The sequence below is a fragment of the Corvus brachyrhynchos genome, unplaced genomic scaffold (assembly GCF_000691975.1).
Source record: "Corvus brachyrhynchos isolate BGI_N302 unplaced genomic scaffold, ASM69197v1 scaffold616, whole genome shotgun sequence".
NCBI classification, from domain to species: domain Eukaryota; kingdom Metazoa; phylum Chordata; class Aves; order Passeriformes; family Corvidae; genus Corvus; species Corvus brachyrhynchos.
In genome coordinates, this window is record NW_008238831.1 from 297,819 (window position 1) to 317,362 (window position 19,544).

At 50.0% G+C, this 19,544-nt stretch overlaps 1 protein-coding gene across 3 annotated transcripts in view; it reads left to right on the forward strand.

Annotated features, from left to right (window-relative positions):
- SIL1 (SIL1 nucleotide exchange factor) overlaps positions 1-19,544 on the forward strand; it is a 110,088-nt gene that overhangs the window by 18,440 nt on the left and 72,104 nt on the right. For all 3 annotated transcript variants that reach the window (XM_008636742.2, XM_017738181.1, XM_017738180.1), the window contains exon 3: positions 2,530-2,665. In XM_008636742.2, the coding sequence (XP_008634964.1) occupies positions 2,530-2,665 (136 nt within the window). The remainder of the gene's footprint in view (positions 1-2,529; positions 2,666-19,544) is intronic.

Below are 19,544 nucleotides of genomic sequence, written 5' to 3' on the forward strand. Positions count from 1 at the left end.
AGGTGTCCAAGGAAGGGCTGGAGGTGGCACTCAGTGCTCTGGGCTGGGGACAAGGTGGGGACCAGGCACAGCTGGGACTCGGTGGGCTGGGAGGGCTTTTCCAATCTGTGATTCTGTGAAGCATGAGATAATACACCTTTATTTCAGGGAGGGAGGGGAGGAAGGAGGCTGGAGGTAGAGCCCAGTCATCCCAGCTGGAGACTGAGCACTGGGACAGCCTCCCAGTCACAGGTGTGGGAATGGGCAGCAGCCCGAGGTCCAGGCTGGATTAATGGGGTTACTCTCCCATCACCTTTTCCTGCACTCCCCTCCAAAGGCTCCACAGCAGTCACATCCCTCATGTAGCACAAGCAGGCTGCAGAGTGTCCCAGACCCTCCCTGCTCAGGCTTTTGACCTTCCTGCCCTTCATTTCAGACTGATGAAACAAGGACGCCTTTTGCCTTTAAGGAAATGCCCACTGTTCTTTAGGAAACCTCTTTCTCCTGCTTGAATTATGAAAAGAAACCAAAAAGAATTCAACTGATTTCTGTGTAAATGAAGAATCGCTTGTGTGGTGCTGCCCATTTTTGCTAGAAATGCTAATGAAAATGGGGTACTGCAGAGCAACTGTGGCCAGGCAGTGACAGCAACACTTAAATGAACCAAGTCACATCCTTTTCTCCTTACTGAGCATTTAAACCCCAGCACTTTTCCTAAGCAGAGCCGGTAAACATCAGCTGTCTCCATTATGTGTTTGAACAGATCCAGCACTGGGCGGCCTGGTGGTAAATTTACAATAGCCTGTATCACTAACTCCCTCTTGGATAATCACAGAGCTGTGGAAATAAGCTAAGTAATAACTGCTCCACTCACTCCTTTTTAGTCCTGTTGAGTCTTGGCTCGGAAAATGTTAACATTGATTTTCATCTGCACAACCTGGGTTTTTATGGCTGTGATTGTTCCTGAGCTTTAACCATTTGCTATAATTTGAACAATCCCAAGCCCCTGCTGCACTCAGCAAAAGCAGGAGTTAAGATCTGGTTTCTCATGCATTTCTGAAAGGGCAGTCCCTTTCGACAGCTAAAATGAAAACATTCTGTAGGTTTGTCAGCCATCTTTGTGTGCTGCCATAGTCGTGGAATCGTGGAATTGTTTAGGTTGGGAGAGACCTTCATGATCATTGAGCACAACCATTAACCCAGCACTGCCAAGGCCACCACCAGCCCGTGTCCCCGAGTGCCACATCCACGCTGTCATTGCTACTGGAGGTGTTTTGATGAGGTCGACATTTCTGTTGCTTAGAAATACTCTTTTAGGCTGGAAATGGACATTTATATGCATAGCATCCAAATTCTGAAATAAAATGTGCATGCATTTTTTCCCAAAGAGTGGAAGAACTGAAGGCAGAACGCGTCCCAAAATTTACAATTAACCTCTGAATTTACTTATGTTTTTCCCTGTGAAAACATCCTAAGGATTGATATCCAAACACTTCATGAAGTGAGCTGTAACTCTTTTCTGATTGCCAACAATTAGGACTAATCATTTGTGTAGGGTGGTTATCTCAAATTCTTCAGTGGTGACTGAACTGGTGATCTCAGAAGCTGAAAATATTCCCTTCAGCGGGCACTGAGCAGTCGGGATGATGAACCTGGACCAGTTCATCTGTTCCTGTTCGAACCAGAACAGCACAGACCCAGGAGTCAGTGCCTGGTGTGGGAGCACAGGTCGTTACTATGCACTCTCCAGAGTTTTATGTGACTCCCACCATCTCCCTGGGGAGGCTTTCCATTTTCCCTCGCAGCAAGGATTTTTTTCCCTGCTGTTCTTCCCTGTTCTTCCCTTGGTGTAATGTCGAACCACTTGTGCTGGCTGCTGTCCCACACCTCTGCCATCCTCGTGCTGCACTTGCCATGGAGGTGGTGATTAAATCCCTGCCTCATTGTTTTAAAAGACTTGGAGAACACTGGGAGCGGGTGGAGAAGAGGATCCTCACATTTGTATCATGTGGGCAACTCGGTGTGTTTTTTCCCCGTGTCCTATTTTGGAAATAGCTGAACTATTTTAGCTGAAATCTTCTCCAAGCCTGAAATAAGTGCATTTAAGAAAAAAAAAAAAAAAAACAACAAACCAACCAACAAGCCTTGAGGCGTTCCACTCGTGTGGAAAATTTCAGCTGAAAAAGTTAAAAGTTTGACATATTTTTAGGGAAGGGAAAATGGGGTCTTACAACGTTACACAACCCTAATAATAGCCAGGGCTCCTGCATCTGACTGAAATACAGGTGAGGCTCTGTGGAAGCTGGATTGAAACCTGCAACCTGCTCTGGAATAGGAAATAAGCTGCATTGCTTTGTTCAGCACAAATGTCATGCTAGTTATGCATGTTTAACCTTTAATATACTTTAAATCTAAATTTAACCATGTGGAAAGAATCTCGGATGTCAAAAAAAAAAAATCTGCTGGCGAGGGAAAAAATTTTGTATTCTCAGCCAGCACTAAATTACCCAGATGCAATTGCTAATGAGCTGAATCTCTTCTCTCCAAAAGGAGTTTGCCCTTACGAAAATAGAAGAGAGCGACATAAAAGATGACAGTGGGAACGAGCCGGTGACAGAGGATGACGCTGATCCTGAAGACCTGGAAGTGTTTTACCCCACAGATCAGTGGCAAACCCTGCGCCCAGGTAACTGCTGCTGGCTAATTATAGCATCCCTCTGGAACCCCACCTGTCAGCACTGACAGGAGCTGTGCAGACTCTCCAACACCTGCTTGTTCCCATGACAATGTGTGCTTTTGCTGATGTTCAGATAAAGACAGGAGGACTCGGTGACCCCGCGCAGGGACTGGAGGCCAAGGGAAAAGCGTCCCACAAGGGGAGCAGTTGCTCAAGTGCTTTCAGGTCACTGGGGCAGGAGGAGTGGGCTGCCAGCTCTATAGTGGGTGGGGGGCTGTCTCTCACTGGCTCCACAGCCCTTTTTCTCTTCATTTGTCAAGGGATGGGTTTTATAACATTTGCTGGCACGTGGATTCCCAGGTCTGCTGTGCTCCGGTGTGGAGCTGCTCAGTGGCAAGCTGATTAGGAGCTGTCACTGGAGCACTGCACAGCTTTTTAACAATGGGCTTTCTGTTCCTTGGCTGTTTGAAAGCCAGCTTTTATTTCTATCTGTGCAAACCACAAAAAAATCTCTTCCTTTTCTTTGGGTTGGTGTCTTTCATTAGACGTGCCTGCGACTCTGTGGTGAGAGGAGCCCAGTGGAGCGGCTTGGCCTCTGTGTGCTGGGAAGGCTCTGGAGGGGCCAAACCCATTCAAACACACACAGATGCATGTGTGCATACATATTTCAACAATTAGCCTGTCTCTGGGGTCCTGGACGAGCTGTTTAATCCACTTGTGCCTTGGTGTCCTCCTGTATATGCAGGTGTAATACCTTCCCACCTCACAAGGGTGAACTAAGTAGTAATTAATTTTTGTAAAGTGCTCTGAATTTAAGAGCTTTATCCTGTGCTTGGTGTTATCATTGAATGAATAAGTATGGGTTCCATTTGTCTTGCAATTTCTGCCAGATATAGCGGAATGACTTTTCCAAATGTACATCTTTGTATAACATAAATGGCTACAAAAGCCCCTACGTTCCACAGAGCCGCAGTATATACTTATATTCCATTTCTGTACCATTATGTATGGCAGGCGTGTGGTGTCCCTGCTCATTATTCAGCCTGGCAGCTCCCCACCAGCTTTGTTGGAGCAGAACATGTACATACTTGCAATCATCAGAAACCTCATTGCAGGGTTTGTTCACAAGCACCTTCGCCACTGCCCAGGTGCCTTATTCCGCTTCATTTCTGTAGGTATTCCATGTTGGGCACATGCAGTGAAGGGCTTGGGGAAGTGGGGAGCTTCTCAGTCTTCACAGAGGAGAGCGATTGTGGTTACTCTTGCAGAGACTGAAGCGGTGTCCTGCCTCATGCTCTAACTGCTGCAGATCCCAGCGTTGGGGACGTGGCACAAAGAGCAGCCTGCTTTGGTTTCTGTCTCCTGGGGGCTCCTCTGAAGTCAAATCTCTGTGGGCTGGCACTCACACTTTCAGCACGTGTGTTACCCAAGGCTGGGGACCCCCAAGGACGAGCTCGTCCCTGCAGGCCCTGGCCTCAAGGCTTTCCCAGTTGTGAGCATAGCTCAGTGCTGGGCAGGGAGCTGAGCCTGGCACGAGGGAAGCTGCTGATATGGCTGCACAAGGATGCACCCTTTGGCCCTTCAGCAGAGCCCTGCACCTTGGCAGTGTGTCTAATCCACTGGTTCTGCATCTTCCCGTGTTTTCCAATGTGGTTGCACTCACTGGCAGCCCAGCAGAGCCTGGCTGGGCTGGCTGGGCTGTGCTCAGGCTTTTGCCTTCTGCTGCCCATCTCTCCAGGACACCCCCACTCCCTCTCCCGTTGTATCCCTGTGGCAAACTGGGCCAGTCTCTCTGGGGGAAGCAAATGTTTTAAATAAATTTGGATTTCAGTCCTGAGCATGGGGAGGGAGCTTGGAGTTGCGTTTCCTTCGTCTCCCTCCTGCTTCAACTTGTTCTGTTGTGAGCTCACGCAGGATTTTTGTGCTTCTCTACAATGGTGCAGCATCTCATCTTTTATAGATGTATTCCCAGTTTTCCTCTGCTGAGTTTCTAGTTCCCTGTTGCTAATTGCATCAATCCACATTTCCGCCGAGACTGCAGCAGTGTCATCAACCTGTAACCTGTCAAATCCCCCCCCAATTCAATTGTTATTGTATCTGTAACGCTTTGGGCGCTTGTTCCTCGCTGTCTACAGTGTGAGCTGGATTTTGATCAAGTGCTTTCTTGCACTTTGAGCACGCTTCAAGCCGCTGGAGGTAGCTGGATGCAGACAGAGAGATACAGTTGCCCTAAGAGCTGTGCCGCCCGTAATCTGGAAGCAAGATCAGTTGTCTCTTCTGCCAGGCAGCCGGAGCTGACGGCTCTGGAAAGGTTGGTGAAACTTCCCAAAGTCCTTTAACACTTTGTTAGGCATTGCTTCTTTCTCACTTGGCACTAAATAATGCACCAGGTGCAGCGGGCTCAGCCTGATGGGAGACGTGTGCCTCGGAAAGGCTTCCAGCACCTCTGCTACTGGACTGTTCTGGCATCATCTGGGGGGCTTTTCCTTCTGTCTGTGGTTGGAGTCCACAGGAACCTGCAGGTTTTTTGGGGTTTAGTGAGTGGGATTGCAGTGTCCTCTGAATGAAGGTTCACACCCCTGCTCAGACTCCTCGTGGCCAGGTAACTGCTCCACCGCAGTCACAGAATTTGTTTGAAGTTGTGCTTCCTCTGCTGTCTCTTTCCTTTCAGAATACACTTTCTCCAGGTGATAGTACCCTTGGGAGCTGGGACCTCTCTGGAGAAAGCTGGCAGAGGTGACTTGCTTTTGTTGCTGTGTGCATTAAACCTCTGCCAGGCTCGTGGAGGTGAGTCTGTCTGCACACAGAAGCATCTGCTGCCTCTCAAGGTGATCCTACCTGATGGTTGTGGCAACCAGAAGCTGATCCTCAGTCCTTGGGATGGCACAGATGAATGGAAGTGTTCAAAAAAGGTGTAGATGTGGTGCTTAGGGACATGGCAGTGCTGGGTTAATGGTTGGACTTGACCTGAGAGGTCTTTTCTAACCTTCCATGATTCTGTGGTGGCTTTTTCCATCAATTTGACAGTTTTCTTGGAGGTTCTGTGTATAACAGCATTTCCTTCACCTTTCTGGTGTCCTCAAATCTGCCATGCAGCATCCCAGAGTACACAAATGTTTGTTTCCTGGGAATTACCTACTTTTGTTATTTGGGCACCAAATTTCCCAGTATTTTGTTTAGTGATCCTGATGATGATTGAAGGTTGGATTGCTCTGTCCATCTAGTCCTATCACTGAGCAGCAGATTTTCCACCCAGCATTACGGTGGGAAATTTTCCACTCAGCAGTGGCTCCTCTGGGAAGGCTTTGCTGTGAAGATTCAGAAAAAGGATACAAGAGGCAAGGGTTTAATTGGGAAAGGAAAAGAGGGTTAATTACCCCCCAGCAGTGGTGAGTGGAGAGCTGGAGCTGCACAGGGCCTCTGCTCTGCCCACCCCTGTGGCAGCAGCACTTTCTTGCTCCCTGATGTGGCAGAAAGCCTCTGGCAGGTTTTCCAGCTGACAGTTGGGAGTTAATGAGTCCAGTTTCCAATCCAGATGGACAAGTGAGAACCTCCGCTGCCCAAAAGATCAACATATTTACAGTTTGCTCTGCAGACAGCCAGCAGTGGGGCAGAGAGGCTGCCTTTGCTCCAGAGCAGCTCCTTGCAGACTGGAGAGATGGAGCAAAGCCTGGCACTGGCAACTGGCATGGTGCAGCATGGATTTCTCTGGGGTTTGGATGGAATGTCTCAGGGCAGAGCAGGGAGCTTGGCTGGCCTGCACCTTCAGCCATGGTTAAAGCTCTGCAGGCAGAGCTGAACCTGCAGTGACTCCCCAGTGTTTGTGCTGCCCAGGGTCATTTTCTGAAGTGCCCGATTTTATCACATTAGAAACTAAGGAGCCATAGCTGCTGCTGTTGATCAGGCTGCCAGAGTGAAGCTGATGTGAACGTGCTGTTGGTGCTGCTTCTGCAAAGATGAAACGGTCTTATGTTCAGTGGGGAGCCAGGGATAGCATTGCTTGGCATTTAAATATCCATGGCTGCAGCTTCCAAGGATCCTCAGGCTATCTTTGCTGATCCTACTTGTCACGGGCCTTCTCCCATCTCATTTGCTGCACAAACAAGGTTTCACACCTATGGAAACACAGTTCTCAAGGCAGCCACGTTGGTGTTTCCAGAGGCTGCTGTGAAGGACTTGCTTTGGTTTTGGAAAGAACAGGACTCAGCACGGGGAATAACTCGGTCCAGTCTCATTGCCAGTCTCTCTCTTCCAGGAGATTTCGGTGGCCAAATGAGCCAGCGCTGCTTTAAGCTGAGAAGAGGTTTGTAAAGCTGGGAGAGAGAGGAAGAAGGCAGGAGCAATGCCTTTGCCTCAGGAGTCCTGTGCCTGGCCTGTCCCACAGCCCGTGGTGGGGCTGTGGTGGCTGCTGAGGGTCCCCTCCCACCTTGTCTGTGGGTATCTTGCTCCTGCTGCTCACTGGGATGTCCTGAGCTGCAGCAGCTCTTGCTAATTGCTTTGCTGAATTAATGACTGTCCAAACCATTGGCTTCTCACTGACCTGGACCTGACTCAGACAGTGGTGGACAGGTCTCTGAAATATTTCTGGCAGCATGGTCAAGAGAGGGCTGTGAAATGCAGGGTGAAACCACCAGGGTATGCTCGTTTTTGCAGAGTTTGATGTGTCTAATCCAGGAAATAGGAGCCTCATCAGATCAGCACAGATTTGCATGTAGAGGGAAGGCAAACGGAATTTTAAAAACCTTATCTATACTAGATGAAATGCTTCTTCTACGGGTTTCTTTATAAAATGACTTGTTACTGATGTGCAGAGGGGAAAAATCTTGACTGTGGAGTTGTTATGATTTTGTCTGGCCGGCAACAGGAGAGCTGGAGGGTGATTCCAGCAGGTAGGAAAGGCCTGGCTGACTTGAGAGCAAATCTTCAGTGTTTGGAAGCTGAGTTATGGTCTCTGGTAGCTCTCCCTCTGCTTGTTTTCAATCTGACCTCTTGCACAGGAGGCTTTTCATATCCTAAATGTATCTTGTGCCCGTCCTTTTTAATGCCAGCTGCCTTCATGGGCTCCTCTCTCAGCTTCCTCACCCTCGTGGGCTTTCCTTTGCCTCTCACCTCCACATCACAGGAAGCACAGAGTCCCTATCCCTGGCTTGTGCCTAATTCCAAGTCCATGGCAGAAGTGCCAGGGCCGAAGCCCCAGGTGCAGCTCCTGCCTCGGGTGTGGGGCAGTGCCAGGCAGATGTGTCACACCAAGCATGTCCTCTACCTTGGTCCTGGGCTGGGTGAGAGGGATAGTGGTGTTTCCCTGCCTGCTGTTGGTAAAAGGACAGGGCTGGGGCTCAGGAGATGCTCGGACAGGGAGCAGGCAGGTGGTTCCCAGCCCTCTGCTCGAGCAGGGAGTGTTTGAAGGATGCCAGCTCTGGACAGGGCGACACTGCACGAGTGTCCTTCCCCGTGCCTCAGCCGAGGGCAGTGCTGTTCCCCAGGGCAGCCCCCTCACAGGAGTGGGAGGGACACCGAGGTGCCACTCACTGGGACACCTCGAGTGTGGCCAGGTACAGTCCCACCCACAGGCTTGTTCCCTGTGTTTTCTATCTGCTTTTCCTTCACCTGGGAGGTTTGGCAGTCAGTGTTTTCCCAGCACATCCATGAGGGTATTGGTTTCAGTGTTTCTGTAATGAATTGGTTTTTCCCCCCAAATGCAGGTAAAACTTGTCTTCTGTCATTTCCAGAAGCTCCAGGATCCCGGCAGCACTGGTGTGGTGAGAAAAAGCCCTACACGTACTGCTTGGGTTGCTCCGGTTTAGGAGCAAAGTGGGGTTGGGGTGAGTTTTTGGGGTGGGTTTTTGGCATGTCAGGTCAGTCCTGTCCCTTACTGGCCGTGAGGTTACTGGTTTCATTAAACAAACTGGTTACAAAAGTCTTTTGCAGTGACGCTCGTTCTGCCAAAAACTAATTGTGCTTCTGAGCAGCCAGAATAAGTCTGCAGCTTCCGTAACCCACAGCCACGGGCTAGGCTGTGGGGCATTGCCAAAACAAGGGTGCAGTGCTGTGTGTTCATGAGCCGAGCCATGACTGCCGCTAGTGGTTTGTGGAATTCCAAGCTCTGCAGGGTATTCCAGGTGATCTGGAGTGGTCATAAACCAGGGGATGAGGTGCTGAGAGTCAAGCAGTGGTTTCAGTGCAACATGAGGAGGTTAAGCTGCAGCTTTCAGAATCATTTCAGACTTAGCTTTAATGATGCTCAGGCTGGTGCTGGTACAGTAGCAGTAGACATCAGCAGTGGGAATCATTCCCGTGGTTAAATTTACATTGTTTGGTGGGGGAAAAGTGCTTTGAAAGAAGAGAGATTGTTTCCCAGAGAAGACATCTCTCATTCCTTCCTTTTATCTCCTCCCTGCCAAGCTGGGGATGCTGTGAGCGTGTGAGCTGCTGAGAGGTGCTTAAATGTGTGCTGGGTGATGAGGAATCTCTTGCTCTGGTTTTTATGTGCAAGCAGGCTGTATTTTCTGCTATAACTCAAATAACCTTCGCACGGCTGTTTAGAAGGATGAACCTCATTAAAGAAGAGGTATTTAATAACAGGCCTATTTTTATCTCTGTCTTTATCTAACAGTCTGCACATTTATTTCAAGCTTGTAACAGTGCTTTGGAAGAAAAATGTTTTCCCTCCTCTAAAATGTTTTGGCAGTTCCTCCAGCCTTGGTTATCTTGGATTTCCAATTTGGCTATCATCCCTCGTCCTTCCAAAGCCAGCAAGCCACACCAGGCCCACGGCTCTGACAGTTTCCTTGGGTATTATGGGAATGTGGTTTCAAAACGTGGGACTTGGGTGCCAGGGTCACTGAAACGGTTCCGAAGGTTTGATCAAATATAATCACAGCAACTCCCTCAGGCTTCAAATGTGTGATCTTGTGTGGGACAAGCATTCCAGGCATTGCAGTGTTTGCTGCAGGATATGATTGACCACACGCTCTGGGAGAGGTCGGCAGCTCTGGGGGTCAGACATTCCTGCAGAGTTTTGTTTTTTTTTTTTTTCCTCAATTTGCAACTTTATTCTGTAATTTCATAAATTAAACCCTGATCCATAGATATCTTGCAGACACTGTGTTTTCAGCCCACTCTCCTGTTTTGCTGTCATTTGCTGGTGGTGATGGAGGCAGCTGCCCCAGCCCTGAGGGGATGCACCATCTTTCCAGCTCCTTCCACATCCATCCCTTTGGCAGTGCTGGCTCTGTATTCAGACTCCCTGCCCTGACTGAAGGTTTCCTGGAGTAGAAGTGCCTGGCAGCCCGTGGCCAGGATCACCATTTCTGAGCCCTTTTCCCAGGATACACGCGGCCATATGCTCCAGGAGCTGCTGGATTTGGGCCCTGGGATGTGTGTGGCATTTGTTACAAAAGAACTTGGCTCTGGAAGCTAATCTCTGTTTTTTCCTTCCTGTTCAGTCTGGATCATGTACATTGCTAAACCATGGTTTAGCAGCATTATCTTTTTCCATAATTAGGGAGTATTTTCCATGGTCTTGCTCAGGCCCTTCCTCCCTGCAGTTTCCCCCATGGACTAAGGCCTGACTTACTGAAACTTCCACAAAACTGATTCTGGGTGGCCAAGGACAAGGTCAGAGGGATTCCAGGCAGTCAGCACAGTCAGATGGCTCCTGTGAGGAATATTTCCCCTGGTCCTTCACAGCTCATGCCTGCAAATTGTGCTCTTGCTCAGATGGGGCTCCAGCTTTTTTTTCCTAAGTAAGTTACTCAATTTTTCGTACATTTATTTACAGGGTCACACAAGCAACAGGTCTGCATTTTCCACAGATCCTTCCAGAGCCATGTGCTGTGCCTGCTCCATTCTGGTGTGAAAGCACCTTGCTCCTCTGAGGAAAACTCCGAATACCCATCCAGCTGTCTTGATTGAGCGAGACATTTTCTCTGAACCCTGCCCTCTGTTCATTTTAGAATCTGCAGGGAATTCGGGACATAAATTAAAAAGCTATTTGATGTTCCTTGAGGTCTAGAAGCTGGTTTTGCATTTGCTCTTACTTGAACGCACACTGAGACAAATGGCTCTGCTTTACTGAAGCTGCTTCCTTTAGCATCCTGAGGAAGCTTCTGAGTTAAAAAATAAATATGGCTCTGTTCTTCCAGCTCTGCTTTACCAGCAAAAGCTTGGGAAAGAAATGTAATCTCCTTGGGTCTGTCCTGATGTTCTGTAGAACTAATTCCCATTTATTGGAAGAACTCTTCCATGCTAGATTCACGTTTAATTTTTTATTACGTGTTTACATTTTGGAAGGAGTAAATGTGGTGGTGTTGGAAATTCTAATGAGGGATAACATTTCTGATTCAAAAGATCTTTCTTCAGTCCAGAGATTCTTTTTCCTCTCTCCTGATTTTTCTGCCTGCTCCTTAAGACTGCAGGAAGTTTTGCTTGGGTCATTCACTTGCAACAGGATGTTATCTGAATACAGAGTTAATGTATGCAGCCTGTCACTTGGAATTGCTGCTGTTCTGCTGCTGGAAAGCTCCCAGGGTTGCAAAGCCCTTGCAAGTGGCAATAACAGCAATGTGCCTGTGATCCTGCAAAGTGAGAGAAGGAACATGGAGCTGCAAGTCTCTCCCATCACTGCAGGGTGTGAATAAATAGCTCTAATCAACAATTTACATGTTAGCCCCAGACCAGGTTTTATTTTTAGGATGTGTCATTCAGCCCAAGTGAAATCTCTGCATTTCGGGCTGGTGCTGTTTCTAAAAGCACCTCTAAGTGATCACCAAGGCTGTATTTTAAGCTGCATTTGCATTTTGATAGAATCTGCTGCTTTTCTTATCTGAAACAAAGCCCACCTGATCTTCATTAATTACACTATCATTCCACCTGCTAACCAGGGTGCTACTAATTACAGTTATCTCCCTGTTCTCCACCAGATAGTACGCAAAAAATTGTTATCCCTGGCTGTATCTGGATTAGCTGGAGCTGTAAGGAGGTGGCACATGGTGATGGGTTTTACAGGTGTAGTGAAGGTATTTATAGACTGTCTGAGGTAAAGCTGGAGGAGTGGCTGCTGTCCTGTTGGCTGTGCTGCTCTTCCAAGACACCTCCATGGCAAAACATACAGAAAACATGGTTTAAACATAGAAAAATCTGGTTACTGCAGGGTCACTGGAGCAGGTCAACTCCATGTGAGAGGTGGTGGAGTCCTGGGAGACATTCCAGGTGTTCAGACCCTCCTGAACACAGGCCTAGGGCTGGAGGTGACACTGCTTGAGCAGGGGTTGATCCCAGAGGTGTTTCCAGCCTCAGCTATCAGGGACTGTCTGGCAGTGCCTTTTTAAAGACAGAAGATCTCATGGTGGCTTCACAGAGAGCTGCAAACCCTGGTGGCGGTGCTGACTGCTCCCCCACTAATATCAGCTGCAGTCTGAACGGGGCAAACACAGAAAGGGGCAGCAGAAAGTGATGTCTGAGCTGCTGGGGAGTTGTGGGTCCAGAGGGCTGGAGCCAGGAGCCAGAGGCCGCAGAGAAGGCACCCTGTGGGAGCAGAGCCTTCACTGGAAGAGATGTCAAGAGGCTTTTCACTTGACTCCTGTTTCATCATCTTTCCACACACTGATCTCTTCAGATGCTCTCTAAACCTTTGGATTACTTTCTGAAGGGGAAAGGACTTGTCCTGGAGGAGGAGCAGAGCCAGGCTGCCCAGGAGAGCTTGTACCTGTCAGCTGGCAAGAGAGGAGGAGACCCAGGGCTCCTCCAGAGCAGGCTGTGGTCAGAGGTGTGAACACTGGATGAGGAGATGTACACACCCTCCTCCATCCACTGCGAGCGTCCTCAGGTCAGACACCTGCACTGCCTGTTTGTACTGTTTGCTATACCTGATACACTTCCATATGTGAGTTTGGGGGTTTTTGTTGTCTTTTTTTTTTATCCTGAAGAGGACTAGAGATGGTTCATGTGATTTCTTCTGTGTCCTCTGCAGTGCAGGTGATGCAGACAGGGATGGGGCAATAGCACCTTTCCACTTGTCAAGTTTCCATCCACACCCAAGGCGCTGCCTGAAGCTCAAAGGTGATTTTCTTGCAGGTTTAGGACTGGTACACTGACAGGGAGAACAAGAAGCTCAGTGGAGAACATGCTCAAGAAAGATTGTATCCATGGTCTAACAGCTAAATCTGGAGCCATGGAAGCACACACTGCAGTGGTACTGGAGCTGGGAATGCTGAATGGGGAGGTTTCCTGCAGCTCTGGCACGAGGAACCAGGGGTCCTCTGGTTCTCCCTGAGGGCCTCTGGTGCTCTGTGGTCCTCCATGAGGGCCTCTGGTTCTCCATGTTTCTCCACAAGGGTGTCCTGATGCCTGGAACAGAGCTTGCTGTGACAGCAGGCAGGAGTTTGCTGCTGGGGCTGCTCTGCTGGCAGGGCCGTGGTGTTCCCAGGAGGGCAGGGCAGGGATGCTCGGCCCTGCTCGCCGTGCTCCCGTCCCAGCAGGTCCCTGTGCGTGAAGGCACCGTCCTACAACAGCTGCTCCTCCTCTGCATCACTTCCAGGGACAAAACTCCCGTCCTGCTGCGTGGCAGGGAGCCAGCCTTGAGGAGCCAGCACAGAGGGGACAGGCTGGGCAGCACTGGTTTAATCGTTTATCCCTGCTCGTGCCACTGAAGCTGTGTGCTGGGTGGAGATGTGTGTGTTTGGGGCAGGGCTGGCCCGGCCATTCGCTTGTCAGGGTTTGCAACACTGGCAGCTGGGGAGAAAAGTGTTATTAAGTGTAACGTGGCACCTTGGATACGGAAGCATGGGGAGACAGTAACTACAGCCTTCTGTAATGCCATTTTATCGTGTCACTCTTCAGAATTTATTGAGAGTTAGTTGCAGCCATTCCTGCAGCTTCCCGTGCTTGAATCAGTAAATCGTGTTCATTATCTCTGGCGCTCGCTTTGACCTGCTGTGTTTTGCAAGGGAGGAGACACTGGAGGCGTGGGGACACCCCGGTGCTGATTTTGCCAGCCGTTTCCTTGGTGCAAATCCAGCTTCTCTGGGGTTTGCTGTGACAGCCCAGGCAGTGCTCGGCTGCGTGGATGGACCCCAAGTGTGACGCGGTGGTTGATGAGAGCGCTGAGGGACTCAGGCACTGAGGACCTGCCAAAACCACCACGGTTCCACGGGGAACAGGGAAGGAGCTGGGTGAGGAGGGATGCCATGGGCACCTTGGAGCACGTTGGCACATTTGTCACCCCACTGGGGGACCACTCCAGCATCGGGGCAGTCTTGGACATGCTGAGGATGCTGGAGGTGGCAAAGGGTTCATAAGAGCTTCCTGAACTGCAGGCAGGGAGTTGCCACACCCCTGTTTGGTGTCCCCTTGCTGTGGCTGTCCCCATGGGTTGGCTGTTGGCAGCTCGCTCCTGAGAATGGCACCAGCATTTTCAAATGAAAACGCAAATGAAACTGTGCTCTTTTCTCCCACTTTTTGTCAGGACAAATCCCAGCAGCAGCATGTTTGTATACCTTCACTCCCATCCTCAGCATTTCGGTCCAGGATGGAGGAAAACAAGTTCAAGCCCAACCCTCTGATAATTTATTATGTTCCTTGTGCTTAAGGGCAAAATTTAAGTTGCCAAAAGCAGATGTTTGCATGCTCTTTTTTTAGCTCTCAAAGTACTTTCTGTGTGCTTGATTGATGGACGTCCCTGTTACATTAATAGCTGGGCTTTGCAGAAAGCTGTTATTACCAGGAGAATCTGGTGTGGGTTTCAGTTTTTCTTCTTGCATTGAAAATCCATTATTAATCCTGAAACCCTAACAAATGTCTTTTCGAGGAAAAAAAAAAGGCTTCAGTTCAGGCATTTTGCTTTGCTTTCTCAGGCTTCTTCTGAACTGTCTTCACTGAGGTGCTTTTAAAATCAATATTGCAAGCGTTCTTTATATTTTACTGGGTGGTTGAGGGTTTCTGCATCTTGCTATTGATTTCTGATTGTACAGCAGGACATTTAGGTGCACACAGGTTGCTCTGTGATGGGTAACTTCACATATGTCTTCCTAATCATCACTGAGTTGGCTTTCTGCATGTTCCCTCTTGCTGGATGCTGCTGCTGATCCTGGAAGGCACCAGGAGAGCTCTGAGGGCAATCCTGAGAAACCAAACTTGTGACCATTCATTTAATTTGGGTTTGGTTTTCAGTCAGACACAGGGGTCATGTGAGGCTTGTGAGGTCTCCTCTTTTGTGTTGTCTTTGCAGAGTTTGTCTGCCCTGGCTTCTCAGGCAGCTTCGTGTTTTGCATCGTAGGAGCATAACAAGTTGTCCTGGCTTTGTGTGGGGTGTTCATAATGCACCTTCAGCTTCGAGCACTGACCTTGTCCCTTGGGTCAGCTCTGCTGGCAGATCTCAGCATTTCCGAGGTGCAGAGCCATTGCATCCCAGAATGGTTTGGGTTGGAAGGGGCCTCAAAGCTCATCCAATTCCAATCCCCTGCCATGGGCAGGGACACCTTCCACTGTCCCAGGCTGCTCCAAGCCTTGTCCAGCCTGGCCTTGGACACTTCCAGGGGCAGTCACAGCTGCTCTGGGCACCCTCCCAGGGAACAATTCCTTCCCAATATCCCATCCCTGCCCTCTGGCAGTGGGAAGCCATTCCCTGTGTCCTGTCCCTCCAGGCCCTTGTAAAAGTCCAAGTCTCAATGAAGTAATACAGAAGCACAGACTGCATTTGTAGCTGCTGTAAAGTTGGATTTACAGCCAGAGGCTCTTGGAGCACATCAGCACTGATGGCACAATCTGTGTGAGAGCCTGTTGGCACCGGAGGAGCCTGTGAGGAGTGGCACGACTGTGGCCAGCACGGGTGCTCCAGAGTGCTTCCATGGCTCCAGGTGGGCTGTACCAGGGGAAGAGCCCTGTGTGTGCACACTCCTTCCCAGCCCTCCCTGCACTGGCAGGGCTCCACGGCTGCCAGGGGCTTTGGCTGTACCGACAGGCACTCTGCAGTGGTCTGGGTGTGCACAATCTCTGCTGGCTGGATTGGGCAGATTGCTCAGCAGCCTTACCCTGAACAGGGCCCTGGACCTTCAGACATGGAGGCTGCACTTGGCTTCTAAGGAATTGGTTGTTGTGGTTTGTCCATCTGTGCTGGGGACCAGAGCGAAGAGCTGGCAGAGGAGCCGGGCCCGTGTCCCCAGGAGCAGCAGGACAGGGTGCTGGGAGCCGCTGGCACAGGGCACGGCAGCCCAGCCCGCCCGGCCGAGCCAGGAAGGGACGGGGCTGGCATGCATAACAATGGGCAGGCTCTGACCTTGCCGCTGGAACTCACTTAGCAATTCTGTTGATGTTCTGGAAACGAAAATATAATTCAGGCCACCTTCTCCTCCAAGCTGACCCTGAGAATCTGGGAGAAGAGCTACGGAATAATTAGGGGCCTTTTTTTTTCTTTTCTTTTTGCTAGAGTTACTGCTCAGTGTTGAACTGTGCTCTAAAGTGTCATTAGTTCCCTTGAACTTACTGGTCTGAGTGTACTTTGCATGAATATAATTACATAAATTGCAGTCTCATTAATCACCGGGGGCTGCGGTGCATCCCTGTCGAGCTGTTTTGTGGGTGGCTTGGCTGGGGGGAACCCCTGGCCAGGGATGGAGGCTGTGGCTGGAGCACTCTCCCTCTGCTCCAGTGCCTGGTTTAGTTGTGCTCTGTGTGTGTCTCACCCTGTGGGATCTGGAGCGTTTGCCAGCACTGCCATGATTTCAGGGAGCAGCCTTGCTGCGGAGGAGGAGGAGAAAAGGGAAAGGTGGGTTTGTCCCAAGGGAGTTTTGCTGGACCACATCCCTGCTGCCAGCGCTCTGATTTGGGTCTGTGGGGTCCCAAAGTGCAGAGCCCAGACTCGTGGCTTTGCAGTGAATACCCAGAGCCCGAGCTCTGGTGCAGGGTCTGCTGCAGGGCTGTTTGATGATGCTGTGGCTCTGTCTCCGTGGCAGAGCCCTCAGCCTTCCTGGCAATGTAAATTCTCCTGGCTGCGTGCTAAAATTACACTGAGTTATTGATTTATCTTTGAGAGGATTTCCTTCCCGAGGGACATTTCTGGCTGTTGTAGTGATTTAGTTCTTCTGCAAGTGCAGAATCCGTAGCAGAGCAGAGCCACCCTCCTGCCCTCGAGTCTGCAGCTCAGGGTCGCGCTCCCTCAGGCTTCCTCTGCAAGCTGATTTCTGTTCCGAGGCTGGGACAAGGTTACACGGCTGTTATTTCCCTCTAACGACTGCGAATAAAAGGGCATTTTCAGCTTTTCACTGCAGAAGCTGCAAGTCTGGGACAAGCCTTTGTGCCATGGCACCAGCACTATCTTGGGCATGTCTCAAACCCAGCTCCAAGGCTGGCACGTGGGATGTGTGAAGTCATGCCAGCGTTAATACACTTGGGCTCCTGGGAATGTTTTAGTGCCTCAAAGTGGAGTGTGATGGGAGCAGGATCATGCTAACACTTCTTTCCTAAAGCTGCAGGGTACAGTCTCTCTTTTCCTTGCTTTCTACTGACTCACCATGGAGCATCTCTAAAAACCAGGCCAGGCAAGTTCCAGCTGGTGGTCCTGAGGAGGCAAAGCCAGTCCTCTTCTTCTACCACCAGTTTTCTCCCCTTGGCCCTGAAATCCCACCCCACTAGTTGTGGCTCAGCTGGTGAGCACCATCAGTAGAAGGAGCTGACCCTTCAGGACATGGCCAAATGTTTCACCTACTGCGTGGCTGGAAAATGCCCAGCTCTGTGTCCTTGGGTGCCATTTGAAGTTCGTCCCTGTGGGTTCCTGTATCTAACCCCACAGTGGATTTGGCAGCGATCTCAGCTGCACACTGATAAAATGTGAGGCTGCTCATGCATGTGGTGTTATAAAACAGCATCCACCAATTAGGCCCAGGGAGAACGTCAATTTATTTTCCTGCAAACCAAGTGTGGCACAGCTCTTTCCTTTCTCAGTGATCTATCTGTGAGATAAAACACGTCCTTAGTGTCTATCTTAAATACTGCAGTGTTGACAAGTTCTCTTGACAGAAATTAGGCTAATGTCCCTTACGGCTGCGTTAGCTGTAGAAACAAGGCTTTAAATTGAAGCTTCGCAAAGCACTATTCCAACGCACTCTCCAAGGCATCTTCTTATTCCAGCTTTTATTATCCAAATTTGTTCTCACTCTCGCTTGGCAGCGGGGCTGGCAGGCGGCTCTTTCTGATCCATGCCGCTCGTCTCGCAGCCAGGCGGGTCGGATCAGGCACCTCCCAGGGCTCAGCTGGGGAATGTGGGCCAAGCGTCTGCGGACCTGGGTGCCCTTGGCGCTGGGGGATGCTCCGGGCTCGGGGAGACACCGGTGCCGGGCTGTGGCTGCGGCCATGGGTGAGAGGAGCCAGCTGACACACATCGAGCAGAGATGGGATGCAAGGCAATAAACTGCACGCCCTGCCAGCAGCACAGCGTGTCCTGAAACGCTCCCGGTGGGAGCTGGAGCTGGGAGAAGGGAGTTTGTGTTGTACGTGTCTTATCTTTTCAGTTTCAGCACTGGCTGAGTTACAGACTCAGAAGTGGGGGACAGGAAGAGAGAATGCTGAGACCTGGTCATGAACACCCCTTCTTGAGCTTCCCAGCCTTCCCCTGGAAAAGAGTTTCCTTTTTTGCTCCTTTACTCTCCTCAAATGGCACAGTCTTAGCCTTCAACTCCTCGTTTCCAACCACAGATTAACCATGGCCAGTTTAGGCCTCCTGATTCTCACACTGGTGTTGGTCCTGATGGATTATCCCTCCCTATTGTGTCAATTTCTGTGCCTCCACATTGCCAGGTTCTTTGGTGGCCATCTCATGAGTCCCCGAGAGAGGAGGAGAGGCTCTCTGAGAGTGACAGATGGGAGAGACACGACAGTTGATGATGTTCTGGAGGTGCTAATCTCCATCATAGTAAAGAAGCCAGTGGTGCCTCTCTCAAAAAGCTATTAGATGCCTAAAATTCCACAAAATTAATATCATCCTCAGCTCCTTTTGTCAGGTTCTCAATTCTCCTGGTCACCTGCCTTGTCCTTCTTTGCCTGTGTCCTGCATTGATCTTATCTGAACCTTCAGCCTTCAGCATCCCAGGTGGGCTTTTTGGAGTAACAAATAGACCTGAGGGATGACAATTATTGAATGGATTGTAGCATTGTCTTGGGGATAAATAATGTAGTGAGCTGGAGAGGGATTAAAACTGGCTTTTGTAAATAAGCTTCTCACGGATGTTGACTTGGGGACCTGGTGAGACAAAGGTCGCTGCAGTGTCTCTGAAGCCAGGTGTGCCATCTGAGAGATGAGATATCAGAGTGCAGCTGGATACCTTTGGTCTCTCTGTTTCTTCTGCTCGGACCTTTGTGGGATTAAACTCTCTAAACTGCTTCAGTTCACAGACTTCAAGCCCAGTATCAGAAGAAAAAATAAATCAAGTGCCTCGTATTGAATCCTGAGCACATGGCTGCTGCTGTACCCAGGGCTGTGGTAACGTGCTGCAGTGCCTGGCTTGAAGCTGGGGAGAAGGGTTTGCTGAGAGAGTGAAAACATGCTGTGCCCACTTTACAGAAGGGCAACCCTTCTTCTTCCCTCCCTGTGGTTATTCTTTTCCTGGCGTGTTTGCTGCTGTTGCACTGCAAGGGAGGTGGGAGGGCAGAGCCCTTGTTGCAAGGAGCTCTTCGCCGCAGGAAGCATTTCCCTATTGGAGCAGCAGCAGCAGATGCATCAACAGATGCTGCAGCAGGGCCTGCATCAGAGGCACTGTATTTCCCTCATGAGCCCTCCTGTCACCCCTTCCTTCCCTGAGATCCCTCCTCCCCAGGCACCTCGCTGGCCTCTGCCTTCGCTTCCATCACTTCGAGACTTCCCAGGAGGTGCCAGGCACCTCGTGGGAGGGACGTGTGT